This window comes from Pelodiscus sinensis, chromosome 10 (assembly GCF_052426305.1).
Source record: "Pelodiscus sinensis isolate ZL-2025 chromosome 10, ASM5242630v1, whole genome shotgun sequence".
Classification (NCBI taxonomy): Eukaryota; Metazoa; Chordata; order Testudines; family Trionychidae; genus Pelodiscus; species Pelodiscus sinensis.
The window spans coordinates 35,218,648-35,237,737 of NC_143061.1; the positions used below are offsets into that span (position 1 = coordinate 35,218,648).

General features: G+C 40.9%; 1 protein-coding gene across 1 annotated transcript in view; it reads right to left on the reverse strand.

Moving 5' to 3' along the window:
* Nucleotides 1-1,353: 1,353 nt before the first annotated feature.
* GRK7 (G protein-coupled receptor kinase 7) overlaps nucleotides 1,354-19,090 on the reverse strand; it is a 42,458-nt gene continuing 24,721 nt past the window's right edge. Inside the window, exons 3-4 of the mRNA XM_006119870.5 lie at nucleotides 12,777-13,048; nucleotides 1,354-6,679 (exon numbers count right to left, since the gene is read on the reverse strand). Coding sequence (XP_006119932.2) covers nucleotides 6,337-6,679; nucleotides 12,777-13,048 — 615 coding nt within the window. The 3' untranslated portion in view covers nucleotides 1,354-6,336. The remainder of the gene's footprint in view (nucleotides 6,680-12,776; nucleotides 13,049-19,090) is intronic.

Here is a 19,090-nt window from a genome sequence, read left to right on the forward strand (position 1 = left end):
AATCAAGGTGGTCCACTGAGACCCCCGACCCTGAGCCCTGAGCTTACAATGGCAGTACTGGGTCAGACCAAAGGTCCATCTAGCCCAGTAGCCTGTCTGCTGACAGCGGCCAACCCTAGGGACCCTGGAGGGGATGGACCGAAGACAGTGACCAAGCCATTTGTCTCGTGCCATCCCTCTCCAGCCTTACACAAACTTTGGGCAGGGACACCACTCCTACCCCCTGGCTAATACCACTCCACGGACCCAACCTCCATCACTTTATCTCACTTATCTTTAAACTCTGTTCTAGTTCTAGCCTTCACAGCCTCCTGCAGCAAGGAGTTCCACAGGTTGACTCTTTGCTTTGTGAAGAACAACTTTCTGTTACTAGTTTGAAGCCTGCTACCCATTCCTTTCCTTTGGTGTTCTCTAGTCCTTCTATTATGGGAACTAATAAAGAACTTTTCTGTATGCACCCTCTCCACCCCACTCATGCTTTTATAGACCTCTATCATATCCCCCCTCCGTCTCCTCTTTTCTAAGCTGAAAAGTCCCAGTCTCTTTAGCCTCTCTTCATATGGGACCTGTTCCAAACCCCTCATCATTGTAGTTGCCCTTCCCTCTCCCACCCTCTCTCTTCCCCTCTCCCACCTCCTTTTCCCAGTCTCCCCCAGTTTTGTTCAATAAAGAGAGATTCTATTTTTGAATACAATTGTCCTTTATTTTGTACATCAGGAAGGGGGGCTAGGGAGGGGTAAGTGGAAGGAGGTGAGGGAGGAATGGGGTACGAGCTCCCAATGGGGAGGACTGGGGTGGCTCTACGGACTTCTGGGGGTGGAAGCTCTCCTGCAGCCCCCCGATTGCCTCCTCTCCCCAGATGGCAGCCTGCGGCAAGTGCAGCCAGGCTGATGGCCGAGTGGTGTGATGTGCCCAGTGTGGGTACTCCGGGCACTCCAAGCCAGGACTGCTTTGCAAGTGGGGCACCCCTGAGAACTGTCTGTCCGGGGTTGGGGTCGGGTCCCTTTAAGCACAGCCCTCGGCTAGCCTGAGGCAGCAGCTCCACGCTCTAAGTCCTCATCTGATGCCCTGCCGGTGCTGCTTCCGGCCATCCTTAACCCCGGTTCAGGGTTCACTCTATGTGGGCAAGCTAGTTCGAATTAGCAAAATGTTAATTCGAACTAGTTTTTTAGTCTGGATGCATTAGTTCGAGTTAGCTTAGTTCGAATTAACTAATTCGAACTAAATTAGTTCGAATTAGCGCTGTAGTGTAGATATACCCTTAAATCTTAATCTCACCACCCATCCATTAACAAATGACTACTTTGCACAATCACAAATAAGATTTTATAACCTTTTATTGTAACAATGGATTCCAGCCATTTAAACATTTTGCTATGAAACTGTAATGATAGCAGGTAAAGATACAATCTTAGCTTAAGAGGAGCAGAGGCAGTATTTCAAATAAATGACAAGAGTTCAGTTATTCATCTCACTTTTATCTCCGGATATGAAAATTAGATATATTTGGATATTTAAATAGCAAAAGTTACATTATTTTGAATATCACTATTAAGAATTTTGCATGCTTTGCAAAACACCATCTTTTAGCCATAATTAGAAGTCCAAGAGAAATCGCATCCCCATCCCATTTTACTGTTTCCTGCTCCTGTGTTGAAATTTGTTTGTGAATATAGGTTGGAGAGATGATCCTAAAAAGAGTTAGATTCACTATGGAACTTTTGATTTTATACAAGACTGGCTATTCTGACACAAATATGTTATTGATATAGAGTAAGAAAATTCCATGGACACATAAAATAGTAAGTTGAACTGCTTCTCCAAAGCCAGATTCTGATTGGTCATTTGGGCCTTTATGCTAATGCAACCTTTCGTATAGTGCTCAACTGGGTCTTCATCACTACCAATAAATAATCCCTATACATACTGACTGTTACAGGCATTAGGTGTAAAAGCAGTCTCTCTCTTTTCCCTCCTTTCAACTGTGGCTGCCACGATATATGTTTTGTTGATCAATTGCAAGTGTAGACATAGCTTTAGATAGTAGGTAATTCTTCTCCAACTATTTCTCAAACTATGCCCTGATTCAGCAGTTTGGGTAGGGCAGCTTTATCCATGTGAGCAGTGTCACTGGCTTCAACAGGTACTGTTCATCACATGCGTAAGTCTTTGCAGTATTAGAGCCTTGTCTTTTATAACACAAAGCAAGATGTTAAAAGTTGTCTTTAATCCACCACCAAGTGGTTGTTAAAAGTACATCAATGTTAATGGCAATGGCAGGAGGAGGAAGGAGGAACCCCAATATTTGACTAAATCCTTTTTTAAAAGTGTAAGTACATTTTACAAAGTATATATTGAAAATAGCAGAGAAAAGAAAAAAGCTTGCAAAGGCATTGCTTTTCTTTTCTTTCTCTATTCTTCATAATGGAAACACCTGCTGTGCAAATCCACGTACTGACGGATTTTAGAAATTGAATGGTAAGACTACTGTGGTAACCTCTCAGCAAAAGGCCATACCAGGATGTGCATCAGTAGACTATTGATTCACTTCTTTGAGTGGCTTACATGGTACACTAAGGCATGAATTGATAGACGATTAATGCACGCCCTTTTGAGGCTTATTGGCATAATACATCTTTTTAAAACCTGGGCCTGTGATGAGAGAAACTTTGTTCTGAACTCTTCCATTTAGGTATTGCAATAGATTTTGCTATACCATTTATTGAAGTGCTGTGTTCTGCAGAGTAATAGTAGGTGAAATGTGCTTTTACCATAGGGTCAAATTCTGGTTCCGTACATACCTCAATTCACTCCAAATGGGAACATGTTTATACTACAAAAGTAGTATTAACGTGAGCCCAAATTCTGGCTGCTTTCCACTCCCAAGATCAGCTCTTGCTACATATTATCCTGCCAGGAGCAGAGGTAATCTACACCAGGAGTAATCTGCTTGGAATAGGGTTATAAAACTGAGTCAGACTGTGTCTGTGCCAGAACTCTTACAACCTACTCCTCAATGACTCTCAGTGGCTCTAGCGACAAAGGACCCCAGAAGTGCAATTTCCATGGATCTGGAGAGGGCACCTACTCAGGGCACAAGCTTTCTGCTATTCATTACCCTTCTGAACCACACAGGCTTTTGTATTCATTTACAATAAAGATTTACAATTCTTTAGCAATTTCCACTTGGGAACCTCAAAGTGCTTTACAAAGATTATGATTTTAGCCTCACAACACCCCTGAGACGTAGGATTTTTACAGAGGTGAAAATTACAGCAGAGAAATAAAACCACTGGACGTCAGTGACAAGAGGCAGGAATAGAACACAGACCCCTTCTCTCCTCATTCTGTGTTAGAACTAGGGATGTAAGCAACTAATCAACAATCAGATAAGCAAAAGCTTATCAGACAGTTGACACACTAGTCAACTAGTCAGTTCCCTCTGCCTCTTGCTGCCTCTATCAGAAAGAGGCAGCAAGAGAGGGAAAGAGGAGGGAGTGTTGGTGGGAGCTGGCTTAAAAGCTGATTCTCCCAGATCCAGCTCCGTGGGAAGGGGCAGAGGCGCAGTGGTGGTGTTCCAACTTTGAAATGTATAAGAGTCCCTGCTGGGGCTCTTGTACATTTTAAAGCAGAAGCACAGCATGGAGCCTGGAGCCAGCTTGGGTCCAGGGGACTGAGTCCCCTGCTGGCCCCAGGCTCCATGCGGCACTTCCACTTTGAAATATAGCAACAGCCGGGTGGCTCTTGTCACCTTTCAAAGCGGAAGGGCCCTTATTGGGTAATTGAATATTCAATGGACATTCCATCGACTATTTGATTAGTTGATTAATCTAATTTTAACATCTCTAGTTAGAACCACAACATCATCTTTTATCTCCAGGTTCATCCATCTTTCAATACCCTTTCAAAACCATCTTTGCTGCCATATGAACAGAATAAATCACAATTTGGCCAATAGCAAAGTTACAATAATTTGATAGACTGGCCAGGGTCCTCCATGATGGTAGTTGTTTGTGTTTTATCTCTAAAAAAGGTTATGTGATCCATATCAGAATTCAATTTCTGGTGCCCAAATAGCATTCATCAACAGAATTATCCAAATGAAATAAAATCTTTCATATTAAATGAAGAACAAGAAAAAAGAAAATCGGAGAAATATTTTTAAAAGAAGAAAAAGAAACCACTCCTTTTATACTTAATCATTCTGTACAAAACTTAGGAAACACAACAGCAAATGTGTGTATTTACCTGTACTCATAGATCATTTTTTTAAGTATCTGAAATGTATGGTTTCACAGGTACATATTTGGAATGAGCAAAGCTATTATATTAATAGTTTATTAAGGATATTTAAACCCACATACTGTTCATTAAACCAATGATTTTCAAACTTTTTTTTCTCATGACTCAGTTGAAGAAAATTGTTGAGGCCTGCAACCCAAGATATTTTGACTAAAATGTGGGCTCTGGGGTGGGGCTGAGGATGAGAGCTTTGCGTTTTAGGAGGAGGCTTTGGCTGGGGGGTGGTTAGAGCTAGGTCAGGAGAGCCTTACTTCAAGTGGCTCTCTGTAAGCGGTGCATTGGGGGTGCTACGGTGACTTCCTGCCTGTCCTGGCACCACAGACCAAGTTGCACCCCAGAAGCAGCCAGCAGCAGGCTCCCAGCTAATGGGAGTATGGAGCTAGTGCTCAGGGCAGGGGCAGAGTATGGAGCCCTGTGCACTCTTCCCCCCTCTTACCTAGGAGCCAGGCCTGCTGCTGGCCACTTCTGGGACACAAGACAGCCTGCAGTGCCAGAGTAGGCAGGAAGCCTGCCTTAGCACTCCCACCAATCACCCTGCAACAAGACCCAGCACCTGACATTCCAGGACTCAGTACTGGGTCACAATCCATAGTTTAAAAACTACTGCAATAGATGCAGAGTATCTTCAGCAATTCCTCTGTAAATCAGATATAGAAGCCTAATCCTCTAGAAACCTTTGAGTTGAGTAGAAAACTTGCTCCTGTAAGGAATGCAGGACTGAGTGCTAATGCTCCAATGCTCTATGAAGCTGAACGCCATCAGCTTCCATTGAAATCAGTAGAAACTGGGGGGAAAAAAGGGACCTAATCCTGTTAGCAGTTACTATGTAGTATAGTAATTACTAACATATGAACAGTCATGAGGACTTCTCTTGGTAGTAAGCATACTACCTGTCTGATGTAGAATTTGTGCAGAATTGCGTCCCAAATGAATTAATTTCAGGGTGTTCTAACTCAAAATAAATAGAAATATATAAAGTTTTGTCCAACAACTGGTGAAACTATACAGTTAGACTAATATATCAACTTACATCATTTTCCATATCACTTATAAAAATAGTGCAATGTATTTTCTTTTTGTGGTGGATTGAATTAACATTGTTATTATATTTAGAAACTTATTTTTAAAGGCCAGTTACAAAGTGGTATGTCAGTTTAATTTAAACCACAGTTTAAACCAAATATAGACACATATATCAGGACAACCCGATGGAATGATGAACTTGGTAGCAAAATAAAAAATGTACATTATCAATCAAATATCCATTTCTTCATAAAAGGTGTAGTATAACTACTCAAAAGATTAAGTTTACACAATATTCAGTCAATTTGTTTTCTCAAATTCACTAGTTCACTCTCAGTCTAAGTCAAGACAGAGGAAAATCTGACATTCTTTTTGTCCTTATGCTAACTGAATTTTCTATATTAATGAGAATTTGGACATATTACTATGGAACCATTCGGTGGCTAAGGTGAACTGAGAAATCTAGATAGTCAAAAGATTCTGAAGTTTGTTTGATGCATGAAGTCCAAATTCACTGTCTAATTACTAAGAGTATTTCTTCATAATTTAAAAGCCTTTATTGAAAACTGTAGAAAAGGGGAAACATTTGAATTAAAAAAAGGAGAGAGATTGAGAGATCAAGAAAAGAATATATTACAATGACAGACTCATTAATTTTTAGAACAGGTTTCTCTTCACCTTGTTACTGCTTTCATATTTCACATACACGCAGTGATGGACAGCTGTCTTCTTATATTTCCTAAAATGAATCTGATAATTCATTTTGATAGCTTCCAACCCAACAAACAGATTATCTGTGTTGCTAGAACAAAGTAGTAAAATATTCATTCAACTTGTGGTCCTACTTGTCCTGTTGATAGCCATTTAATTTGTGGTCCTACTTGTCTTGGTGATTTCATGTCCAGGTTAAACAGTACTTCTTAAGCAGTGTAGCTGAGTTTTTGACACACTGTTGGAATCTGGAAAGTTCTGTGGTGCATTTTTCACCCCTTTTTGTTAACTATGTGAAATTTATAACAATAAACAAACTCCTGACTTGGCTTCACCTCCATTTGCACATCTCCCAGAAGCTACTCTGTTAGGATCATTCAGTTCTTCAAAAAGTCCTGTTTCAATAATTTCTTCTTGCCAGGGTATAGGGACAGCACCTGTTGCAAATTTCTTGAAGAATTTCTTATCTTTGTCATCAAACTCAATCCCCCGGATTTCAGAGAAGTCAGCAATGTCTGCTACATCTTTGGCATACACAACTGATGGATCTGGCACAAAAGGGGGGTCTATGAGGCCTGCCTCCAACCTGTGGAAGTTTATTGTTTTGAAGAAAACATGTTTTCTTGGATCATCAACACTGCTCCTGCAATAAAACAAGAGATTGTCAGTCAAAACTATGCACTAACTAGCTAATAAGGGTGAACTATATATACAAAACAGAAAGAACTCCAAAGCTGACTTATAGGGTTGCTAGTTGGTTTAACCAAAAATACCGAACACGTCCCCTCCCCCCGCAAAAAAATACACTGGGGAGAAAATTCTGCTGAGAAAAAAAGGGGGAGACCAAAGTTGTTGAGGAAAAAAAAAAGACCCCAAGAGTTGTTGAGCAATAAATAAATAAAAAAAAATTAAAAAAACTGTGGCCCCCTTAAGAAATGTTTTTGAGGCTTTTTGGCCCTAACAGGCTGTCAGCGGCTGGCCACCATCTTGCCCCTCTGTGTCTTTCAACTTTTAATCCCTCTGAACCCTCCCTGGCTCCCAACACCCCCAACCCCCTGACCCTAGCCCCCAAACTTACCTGGTTGCGCAAGGCTGCCAGCACAAAATGGCTGCCAACCACGGACTTCCCCTGGGTCTTAGTGCTCAACCTCTCCCCAGTTTCTATCCCTGCACTCACTCAAAGGGGACATGCTGTTTTAATGCTGTTTTATTTTAATTTTTTTTTGCTTAATAAGTCTTTGAGTACTTTTTTTTGTCTGCCCCCCTTTTTCCCCCCTTCAACAGAATTTTTCCCGGTGTTGTTTTGTTTTGTTTTTGAGTGGGGGGTATTCGGTATTTTTGTTTCAACCATCTGGCTATTCCTTGGCCACAGTAAATAGAAGTGTTGTTAATGGGTTGCAGTTGTTCACACTTTTTTAAATAAAAGTCATATACTAAACAAAGGCCACTTTCACACATACTGGATAATACTGAGAAAAAGACATTCTATAGACATGACTCCTTACAACTGGATTAAAAGAAACAGACAGTGCATATTTCTGTCAGAATCAATCATCTTCACTAATGAAAAGCAACATTACTTAGTGACCGGATGCAGCCTTAGGCCTGTGTGTAGCCCCAGAAAGCCCAGCTCTTCCAAGAGCCTGCACAATGCATATGTAGCAGATCCTCCAGCTTGAACAGCATCCTTAATGGCCTTTGCACGGTCTCCCGTTACTACAGCAATGAGCACAGTATAAAAACTCAGATGAGATCCATAAGGCTTATGTCATTTTTGCAAAGGGCCTTGCAAAACCTACCTAGCTCAGTTAGTCACATGCAAACACTGGTGCAGCTGTGGAATCTGAAGTCAATTGCTGAAGTGCATTGGAGCTGCAGTTCAAATAATAGAAACTCACAGATTTGAGAGTTAGGCAGCTCAGTCAGTCATCCTAAAGGGCTACTGAGTGACTTCACACAGCATATTCATGCAGACTTAATTTTATTTTGCTTTTCTATAACATGTAATTAAAAACATCAGAACTTGGTGTTAGCTCCACAATGGATTACTGCAGTGTTCCCCCTCTTGACGTTATATATTTTTGTCTGATACAATCAGGAATAAAAAATATTTTAAATATGTGAAGCTATAGGAATGCCATGTAAAGGCATCTACTCATAGGGTGATGCTTCTATCTAATCATGACCCTTCCTGGGTGAATCTGATGTTTGCATAACTGTGACAGAAAAAGGGAAATGACCTTGTCAAACTTCTCTCAAGTTGAATAGTAATAGAGAGGTAGCAGTGTTAGTCTTATCTTGGTAAAAGAAAAGGAAAAAATATGTAGCACTTTAAAGACTAACAAGATAGTTTCTTAGGTGATTATTGTATTCCTTTGTTATATACGGTCATGCCAATTCTCTTTCAGAATATGATCTGAGGAAGTGGGTCTGGCGCACGAAAGCTCATCACATAATAAACGATCTTGTTAGTCTTTAAAGTGCTACATATTTTTTCCTTTTGTCTCTCAAGTTGGCATTCATCAATAAGCTCTTTCACTACTGCATGGGACAGCAGGAGAGAGGGGTGAGCAAGTTCCAAAATGGTCAGAGAATGGAGAGAAAGGTGTTAATCTTTCCAGAAAAAGCCAACAATACTGAATCTTGAACGGAGAAATTAGAACATTTTCGAAAGGTTGGGTGTGCAAAATAAAGCTGTTCTTGAGCAGCTTTAACTTATGCAACAGGCACTTATATAGATAACCCAAGGTCTGACTGACCTTAGCAGAATTACAAGGCTAATCTTTACATAAGGATGAGCTGTTCTTGAATAATATCTCCAGTGTAATAGGCAGAGACAGGGTTTTTTTTTTAACATCACGTACAGTAAGGCTAGACTACTGCTTGTCCATTTCTCATTCAACTGTGTATTGAAGAGAGGGCAAGAAAAAATGGGACACAATGTTAATGGATTCCATCGTGTTCCTCCCTCAAGACCTCAAGGTGCCACAACAGATTATAGTTGTAGACTGTGCTCTATGCTCCTTTCTTTGAATAACTACTCCCCTTTCCTATTCCCAGGTGTCATAAAACATAGGACACATCACTCCATGTGTAGTTCTGCTAGTTGGGCTTGTAGAGGTTTTGGTGGGGGCAAGTGGCCTTTTACCAATCCCACAGACACATGAAGTGGCATCAAACAGGAAAGAAAGTAGATGCAGCATATTTTGGAAAAATCAAAGTGATAAAATGAAAAACCTCAGCACAAATAAATGTCTTGAGATGCTTCTCCCACCCACCACTAAAGGCTAATATGCCATTAAGTAGGCGGATGGATGGTTTTGTGGCGAAAGCACATGACCAAGATTGTGGTTCCATTAGCAGAACAGTCTATTCTGAGCTCTTCCACAGAGTTGCTGTATGACCTTGAACAACCTACCTGCACTCTCTAATCCTCAGTTTGCCCAACTAGACGGTGCTTGGTCCTACCATGAATGGAGGGTAGTGGACTTGATAACCTCTCAAAGTTCCTTTCAGGCAGAGCTGTCCTGTCCACTGGACGGTTTGGGGTAACTGTCTGGGCTTCATGCTTTGGGGGGAGGGTCCCACAGGGCCCAGGAAGTTGGCAGGGGACTGGTGCCAGCAGCAGGGATTGGGCCCGTCCCTGCACTCACTGGCAGAAGTGAGTAGCGAAGTAACTCAGCCCCAGCCTGCTCCTCTGGCTCTCAGCCACGTTTCTTGGGGAAGGGGCCTTGAGGGAAGAGGTGAAACTGCTCCCTATACTCACCAGCAGGGAGCGGAACAACGTGGCTGGGAACTGGCAGAGTGGAGTAGCCTGGGGCCAAGTTACTCCGTATCCCACTACTGCCAGTGAGTGAAGGGGGAGGGCCCACCTTTGCTGCAGGTGCCAGGCCTCCACTGATCCTCTGGACTGTGTCACTTGGGCGAAGGAGCTTGGAGGAAGGAGTGGATGGGGCGGGAAGAGACGGGGTTGGATCTGGGCCAGATGGGGGTTTGGCCCTGGCCTTGCAGCCTATGAGGGCTGTTCCTGCTATGATTCTATGTAAGCTTTTAAATGAGGGTGGTAAAGCTTATTTCAGGGGGCGTTGTGAGACTAAATGTATGAAAAGCGAACTGAGATTTCCGATGAAACTCTCTTAGCCAGGACTCTCTGGTTCAGCAACACCCAAACCACGGATGTTCCCAGAGAGTCCCAGAGGAGGGCTAGTGCCTGGAAGCCCTGCAAGCTGGCAGGACAGCAGGAGTCTCACACCTGGCAGCGGGGCTTCCTGGCAGGGCTGCAGGATACCACGTACAGCAGTGGGAGCCTGGCGCAGAGGCTGCAGGGCTGCCTGGAAGAGCAGCAGGAGCCAGGCTCTGCAGAAGAAACCTGGCACGCAGAGGCAGTGGGGCTACACAGTGTGGCACTGAGAGCCTGATGCATGAAGGCAGTAGGGGTGTCCAGCGCAGCAGCAGGAGCTTGACATGACAGCAGGAGCCTGGCGTGTGTGGAGGTGGTGGGATTGCCCGGTAGGACAGCAGGGGCTGACAAGGCAGCAGGGCCAGCAAGAGGTGGAGCCAGCTGGGAGGGCAGTGGTCAGACCAGGGGTGGAGGGGCTGGTAGCAGGGTGTCCAGAAATGACCATCCCTGGTCTGGCAAAGTTCCTCATTTGGCACTGATTAGGTCCGGAGGGTGCCAGACCAGGGAGGTCCAACCTGTATTACTGTGCTAAACCAGGCAATTTCTGTGATCTGTACTGTATTGCAAGATAATTTGTTGCTGAACAGAATCTACAGTTTTCATTCAATGTTAGAATTTTCAGTTTCCTTATAACAACAAATAATGGGAAATCACAGCCTCTGATCACATTTGAAATCCCAACAGAAGTACAGCATATGATTGACCAAACCAGGACTATATCATATTGGCATGCAAAGAAACATATTTTGGACGATCTTCACTAACCCTGCTGGAGAGAAGATTCATGTGACAAAATGACACACATATCCCTGCAAAATGTTTGAAAAAATCATATGGTCCTCACTTGTATATTAAATATAAAACACAAAAAACATAAAAGTTATATAACCTTCTATATTATTCTTCAATGTCTTTTCAAATATACCTAAGTTATTTCTAAACTCAGTATAACAAATTAATATTATTAAAAATAATAATATTACTTACATCTTCATGTAAGCCCTTCCATTGAAAACAGGAGTTTTATATTCATTGCAAGCATCATCAGTGTCACAACGTGTCATTTTGATTAACACTGAATCTGGACTTTTGGCAAACATTGACTTTTACAAAATATCCACTAATTTATTCTAATTGCCACGTATGTATCACAAACAGAACTATACTTGTTCTATTTTATTCCTAAACAAGAGATAGTTAGAGACTATATTTCCTAGTTTTATAAACTGTGGTGCTCACCATATCCAGCATATTACAGTGCTGTAATAAAAGTTTAAGGCAAAATATGAAATCTTTATACAGAAAAGACTCCCAGTGATCTCAACAGAAGATTTTACCTGTATTATTGCGCAGTATACACATAAAATGTGGAATGACTGTCTTAAATGAGTCTGTTCATCTACTTTTTGGTAAATTCTGAATCACATTATATTGGAAAACCTAACTATTTGAATTGGTAGATACATTTACAATAATGTCTGATGAAATTTACTATATATTCTAACTCTAGCTATCCTCAGTTTACTTTATATAACAGTTTAATGTCATATGGATTGTCTTGTATTTATTCTGTCTCAACAATAGTGGTATTAAATGTTTCATCATGTACCACTACAAAGGTATTAGAAGAATTAAATACTATAATGTTTAGCCTTCAAATGATCTTATTATTCAAAGAATCTTTAGAATTGCTGACTCAGGGCCAAATTCAGCCATCCTTTCAAAGGCAAAACTCCCATTAATGCTGCAAAGGGAATTTTTGACTAATAAGAACTTAGCTCCAAGTGTACTCTCCCTTACAGTACCCTTGGGATGAAGAGAAGAGGCCCAGAAAGATCTGTGAGTATCCATTTAATTGGCCTGCCAATGAGAAGGTTAGGATACCTGTTGTATGAAACACATGACTCAGCCTTATAATCCTGATACCTGGAGGAAAGAAAACTTCCGGGTTCATCGGGGGGCTGTCCTTTCCTGCTGCTGCTCTAGAACCCTGCCAGCACCGTGCCTACAAGAGTCATATTAACATAAAGCCACCATTCTGAACTCAAGTAGCATTAAGGGGAGGGATAGCTCAGTGGTTTGAGTGTTGGCCCCCTAAACCCAGGGTTGTGAGCTTTTGAGGGGGCCATTTAGGGATCTGGGGTAAATTTGTCAGGGATGGTACTTGGTCCTGCTGTGAGGGCAGAGGACTGGACTTGATGACCTCTCAAGGTCCCTTCTAGCTCTATGAGATGGTATATCTCCATATATTATATTAACTTAGGGCTACACTATCATTGTATAGGAGGAAAAGATTGCTATGGAGGGGGCTCCTCCCCCCCTAAAATCCCTACAAAACTCCAAAGAGTGGCTACTGGGCAGGTAATGGAGATTGACATCACAAGAGGCAACATTCCCCCTTTTCCATGCTCTTTTAAGAAATATCTGTGAGAACACTTCCACTCATAGAAGTGGAAAGGAAGATTGAGGTGTTCATAGAAACTTAAGGTTTTGACCACCATTTATATGAAATAATGATTACATCATTGATCTAGGCTTAAAAATGGGAAACAAATCATACCTGCTTCCTAAACGGTCCTCTGCTTTCTTAGCCAAGAACAGCTTGCAAATATCTTTTGTCTCCTCTGTGAAGTTGGCATGTTCAAATTTCACTTCATCTTCCAAGGTTCTTTTTTTCACTTCATCCTTATTGACTTTTTCTTTGAAATCCTTGAATGGAGTTCGACCAGCAACCATCTCATAAATACTACATCCCATAGCAAACCAATCCACAGGGTAGGAGTAATTCTCTTCCTTCAGGATTTCAGGAGCCATATAACCATTAGTTCCAGCCTATGACAATCAAACATATAGGATCATTAAATAACAGTAATAATGAAACACACTAGAATAAAGTACAAGTTTCCTAATGTTAATTACATCAAGTCACAAAAATGTATCTGAAAATATCAGTAGCAAACATGTCTCAGAGGGTTACGTGTTAGTCTGTATCAGCAAAACCAATGAGTCCATGTGGCACCTTTAAACAGGGATGGGGAACTATTTTTGGGTGGGGGCCGTTGACCCACAGACAAATCAGTCACAGGCCACACTCAAGTGAGAAGAAAAAAAACCCACAAGCCCTCATTGACGTGTACCCTGACAGAGAAGGAGAAAGATACTCCCCACATTCCCCACTCACACCAGAGACTAGGGAGGTCCAGGCTAGTAGATTTTGTGCGCTCCAGCCTTGTGGTGGGTTGAAGTGCCAGCGCAGGCTCCCCAATGCTAGGGGAGGAAGCCCTGAGCCTCGAGGGCCAGATGCAGGCAAGCTGGGAGCCAGCCTTATGTTCCCCACCTCTGCCTTAAACAGATTTATTTGGTCATAAGCTTTCATGGGTAAAAACAAAATGCATGGAGTAGAAATCACAGAAGTTGGGAGAAATACATAATACCACAGTATTTCTTAAACTTTTTGAGACCACGGAACACCAAACTATATTATTTTTAATGCGGAACACCTATGAAAATGTTCTTTAAAAAAAATGTTGTCAGACAAAAAAAAAAAAGACAAAAACACTGTACTAGCATATCAAAAGTAGGGAGTTACTTATCGGCTATGTCTAGACTACATCCCTTTTTCGTAAAATGGATGTAAATTAGACGTATTGCAATTGCTAATGAAGTGGGGATTTAAATCTCCCCCGCTTCATTAGAATAAAAATGGCTGCCGCTTTTTTTCGGCATGGAGCTTTACCAGAAGAAAGCACCAGTCTAGACGCTGATCTTGTGGAAAATAAAGCCTTTTCCGAAAGATCCCTTATCCCTCTATGAAATAAGGGATAAGAGATCTTTTGGAAAAGGCTTTATTTTCTGCAAGATCAGCGTCTAGACTGGCGCTTTTTTCCGGCAAAGCTCCGTGCTGTAAAAAGCGGCAGCCATTTTTATGCTAATGAAGCGGTGGAGATTTAAATCCCCGCTTCATTAGCAATTGCGATATGTTTAATTTACATCCCTTTTACGAAAAAGGGATGCAGTCTAGACGTAGCCATCAAGTGTAGGACCAGTGTTCACAAGACCAATTCAATTAGGGTGGATGTAGCTCACTCCCAACAGTTGATGGGGAGGTGAGAATACCAAGAGAAGAAAAATTGCCTTTATAGTGAGAGAAACATTCTAAGTCTGTATTCAATTCTAATTTGATCATGTTAAATTTGCTACGAATTGCAGCTCTGCTGTTTCTCTTTGTAGTCTGCTTCTGAAGTTGTGTTTTGTTTCATTTTTTAAAGTAAAAGGATGGTTACTTTTAAATCTCTTACAGAGTGTTCAGGGAGGTTAAAGTGTTCTATTGGCTTTCGTACATTACCTTTCTTGACGTCTGATTTGTGTCCACTTATCCTTTGGCACAGAGAACAGGACAGATTTAAAAACAGACATCCTTTTTACAAAAAAAAAAGTTTCTGCATTTTTTTCACATTAGAAATTCAGGTTTTATGTATCTTATTTTCCTGGAATACTATAAAATATTGAGGAACAGATGATATAGCACATCAGGAAAAATCAAGGAAGTGAAAACTGATTAATATTTTTTTGACTTAACTACTTGGGGAAAAAATCCTTCCCTTAATAAGGATTCACCTTCTCCAAGGTGATGTGTGGGGGAGGGCATGCAGGGTCATGTGAAGCCCTTCAATTTCTGTCAGGGATAATATTTATATAATATATAGCTTTTGTGGGAACTGCGTTCAAAATACATATCCCCCCCACCATCAACAGTTACACATCACCTCTGCCAAGCTCATTCCTTCAATTAAGAGCAAAGAAAGCTCTCAACCCACATCTCTGAGTCATCTAAGTAGTTTCCTGGCAAAAACAGGAAAGAATACATTCAATTTTCCGGGTATTTTAAGGTTCAGAAAGCAACAACTAAATTATACCTTTCAGGTCTCCTTTAAAATTCATTATGAAACAAAAAAGGAAACAGAACCACTTCCTCCTTCCAGTTCCCTTTTAAGCAGTGCACCAGCAAGTGAGCCTTGCTTGAATATTGTTAGTGTACACTGCATTCAGGTTGGGGAGAATTAAGGAGTCAAAAGTAGCTAGCTGCAGCACATAACTCTGAATAAAGAACACTTTTAGATACCGGACAAATTGACCATGTCCTGTGGATAGTGTACATCTCCAATCCTCCCACTGCCAGAACTGTATCACTTAGATTGTAGACAGACAAAATAGGATTCCAAATCAGTTCCACTGGCTTTCTGGTAACTTGATTTCCTTTCAAGAAGGAAGTTACTTTTTGTCCACTGCTAATGATGCTACCATCATTAGTGCAGATGGAAGCCATAGTAAAGTTAAGGCTTTCACAAGCAGACCCATTTTTATCCCCTCTGCATCAGTTACACCTGTTATACAGCAGGGTTAAGTAACAGACAGTAAAAGTGCCAAAAGTCACTTGAACTTTTTCTATGCCTTTTTGAACTGATGGGAATTTTTCTTTTTAGTATCAACATGATCTTTGTGTATCTTTGTGTATTAGTACCAGAGTTCTACTATGGCTCTGAGCCAAAACAGAGGTGCCTTAGAAAATTATAGCACCTTAAAGACTAACAAAACATGTGGATGGTATCATGAGCTTTCGTGGGCACAGCCCGCTTCTTCAGTTGTCATCTGAAGAAGCGGGCTGTGCCCATGAAAGCTCATGATACCATCCACATGTTTTGTTAGTCTTTAAGGTGCTACTAGACTATTTGTTGGTTTTTAAGTTTTTCCTGTTACAGATTAACTCGGCTACCTCTCTGAAGCTTTTGAAATTATAGCATTGGTGCATACAAAGGTATTTGTGAGTGACACAATTAAACATATGCAGAGGCAGTTTCCGTTTGAGGGGTAGGAAGGCTATTACCCCTTCAGTTTAGGCACAATGTTCCTTTTTCGGTCAGTTTTTCAAATCCCTATAAATCTCAGTTCCTGCCAATGTGTATGTGTATTATATCTCATAGCATTGCTATGGCAGACTATTGTTTACAAAAGATAGACAGTAGATGAAATATCTTTCCTTTTCCTTGCTAGCAACTATTCTCCTTTAGAGACATAGGGCCAAATCATCCCTTTTGCTCAGAAGCAGGAGGGAGCTGAGAACACATCTATCAGCCGGTTGTGGCCAATAAGCACAGAAAGAAAGAATGGAGCCAAACTGGCACAGTCCGTTTTGTTGACTCATCAATGCCACGGAAGTTATTCTGCTCTGTAGAGTTATGTGCGGTGGACAGAGATCTCAGTCTGACATTTTCCCTGAGGCAATCTGCATTATTTGTATTGGATTTTCCCCACTAGAATTTGATTCTGCTCCAGGGAGAGTTAAATTCTTATTCATGGCTACTCCTCCATTCAGAAGGGGTACCTTTGTGGATCAGAAACCCAGAATAATGCTATCTGAAGGAGAGATAAGGGACCAGAGAGAAGTATAGAGAGTCTGGTTTCTAAGCCCTAAATGTGAGACTAGAATAATGGGTAGCTACATGATTAGAAAGCCACATCACTTAATGCTATCTGCAAGTCTCCAGGCCCAGGAAGAGTAAGAACAATGGTGAGAACCAGGCAGAGCCTCTGTAATACTATTTCCTTGCCTTTTTTTTTAGTGGGAGGAAATTAGCATTTCTCAGTCTGATTAGGCCAGAGGCGAAGTTGATTTAGTAAGTGATACTTTTAAGAGCTGAGAGCAACACAGTAATCACAGTGTTGCATCTTGACCTGGTATCTCTGTTAAGATATTGCTATACTGGAATTCAACCTTATCACAAGCTGAATAATATCAATACACACATGACAGTATCAGCGTGTCATTCCTTGATCATCAGTGTGGGTCACTGAAGCGCCATTCAGCAATACCTTCTCTTTACCCTCTCTTTGCCCTTCTGCAGCACGACCGCTTGAAGGGATGGTTGCCAAATGCTTTTAACCTATTTGATATACATAAACTGTATTACTGTGTTAGTTATGTGATAAAAGCTGTGGCTTTGACTGATACGGCACTCAAGTTCCTAGAGCTCCTACAAAAAAATTGTAGGACAAGGACCAATGGGTGCATTTTTTCAGTATAAATTAGGGATGGGTTAGCAAGGTGGCGGTTGAGTTCACATTAAGTTTAGGTGAGAGACCAGGATTTGGGTTAAAGGCTGATTTGGGGTAGAGTCTGAGGCTCTAATGTAATGGGATTGTAATTCTGCGAGTTGTTATGGAAATTTAGTTCAAAGTGTGGGAAATCTTGCAAGATGTGCTATTCTCACGAAGTTTTCACCATTATGGTCCAAAATTTTGTGAGAACCATTTCTCACAAAATTTCAGCAGAATTTGAACCCAAATTGGAAAGAACCTAAGTTTTAGTTCTAGACCTGATGCAGAATCCAAAATAAAGGAATGAGTTAAAATGTAGGAGTTCATATCCAGCTTCCCACCTGAAGTTCAAAGAGATTTAGATTTGACCATTCTCTAAGTCTAGTGGAACACATACATGTTACAAATGGCAATCCTCTTGTTTGATATGTAGTTACCAACCCAAAAAACATGGAAAGGAAGAAGCAGAATAAATCTCTCCACAATTTCAGTCAGCACAGGAACTGGCAAGCAGAAGGACAAATGAAATTTAGATTTCCCTGGCTTCTTCTATCTCCTATATAGCTAACAGCCTGGGCACAGTTTTTGTTGAAGAGAAAAGGCTATAAAACCACAAACATTGAGCTATGTAAACAACTGAACAGTAAATAAGAAAAACAGGAAGAGATGTGCTGGAATAAGATGATGCAGGGTGTTGTCAGGAAACACACTAACCAGAACAATTCAGTGCCCTGAACTGGCAAAGCAAACATTTTGCAAGTAAAGATTTAGCTATATTTATGGGGATAGGAGTGGATTGTATGAAAGCTGGAGTTTGCACAGTCTTTGTCCTTATGTGCACAAATCATTGCTGACAACTATGCCCACAACTCAAAAGGGGACACAATTAAAAAATTATATAACTCAACTAGCACATCTGAAGAAGTGGGTTGTACCCAGGAGAGCTTATGATACCATCTACATGTTTTGTTAGTCTGCAGGACTATTAGTTGTTTTTTAAAGTTTTTCCAGTTACAGGCTAACTCAGCTACCCCCTGAAGCTTTTCAACTAGCACAGTAAACCTCTTGCTGCAACACAAAAGACTGAGGCCAAAATGACTCAGGACTTTTCCCCTCCAGCATAGCAAAGGTATAACAAAGTATATTCTCATCTTGATACACTGAGTTTTTAACTGAACAACTCTTTGTAGTTTTAGGACAGCTAAAGACAGTGATTTAAATTGAAAATAAATCCACTGATCCTCAAAGTAAGAGTCAGAGAAAGCCATTTAATATGCTCCTGGCCAGGTCAAAGAAAACAGGAAGGTATTGTACATTGACTTAACAATATAAAAGTGAGAACATGATGGGAAGCAATGGAATGAAAATGCACTGGAAGAAGGAAATGGAGGTGGCAAGTGCACATTACTGAAAGGGATTCAGTTTTCCAACACTGAGATTTTTATCCTGGTTTTTGTGGAATATTTTGCTCAGTTAAACTAATGAAGATATATCCAAATTCAGAATTTGTTGGTACTCTTATTACTGCTGTTTTTCAGAAGCTAAAAATTCCTCATAAGTCACTTTTTCTATAACGACTTGCAGATGTTAGTGCTTTCGCTTGGTACAAATTGTAAACAGTTTTAAAGGGATTTTCGTGAATTGAAAAACTATTTTGTAACTAAAAATGTATCAATATTAGGACAAATTCTATTGAGTGCTTATTAACAGGTGTAGTAAATGAAATGTCAAACAGTCATATTACTGTAAAGACAAAACACTGTTGCTCCAGACTAGCCT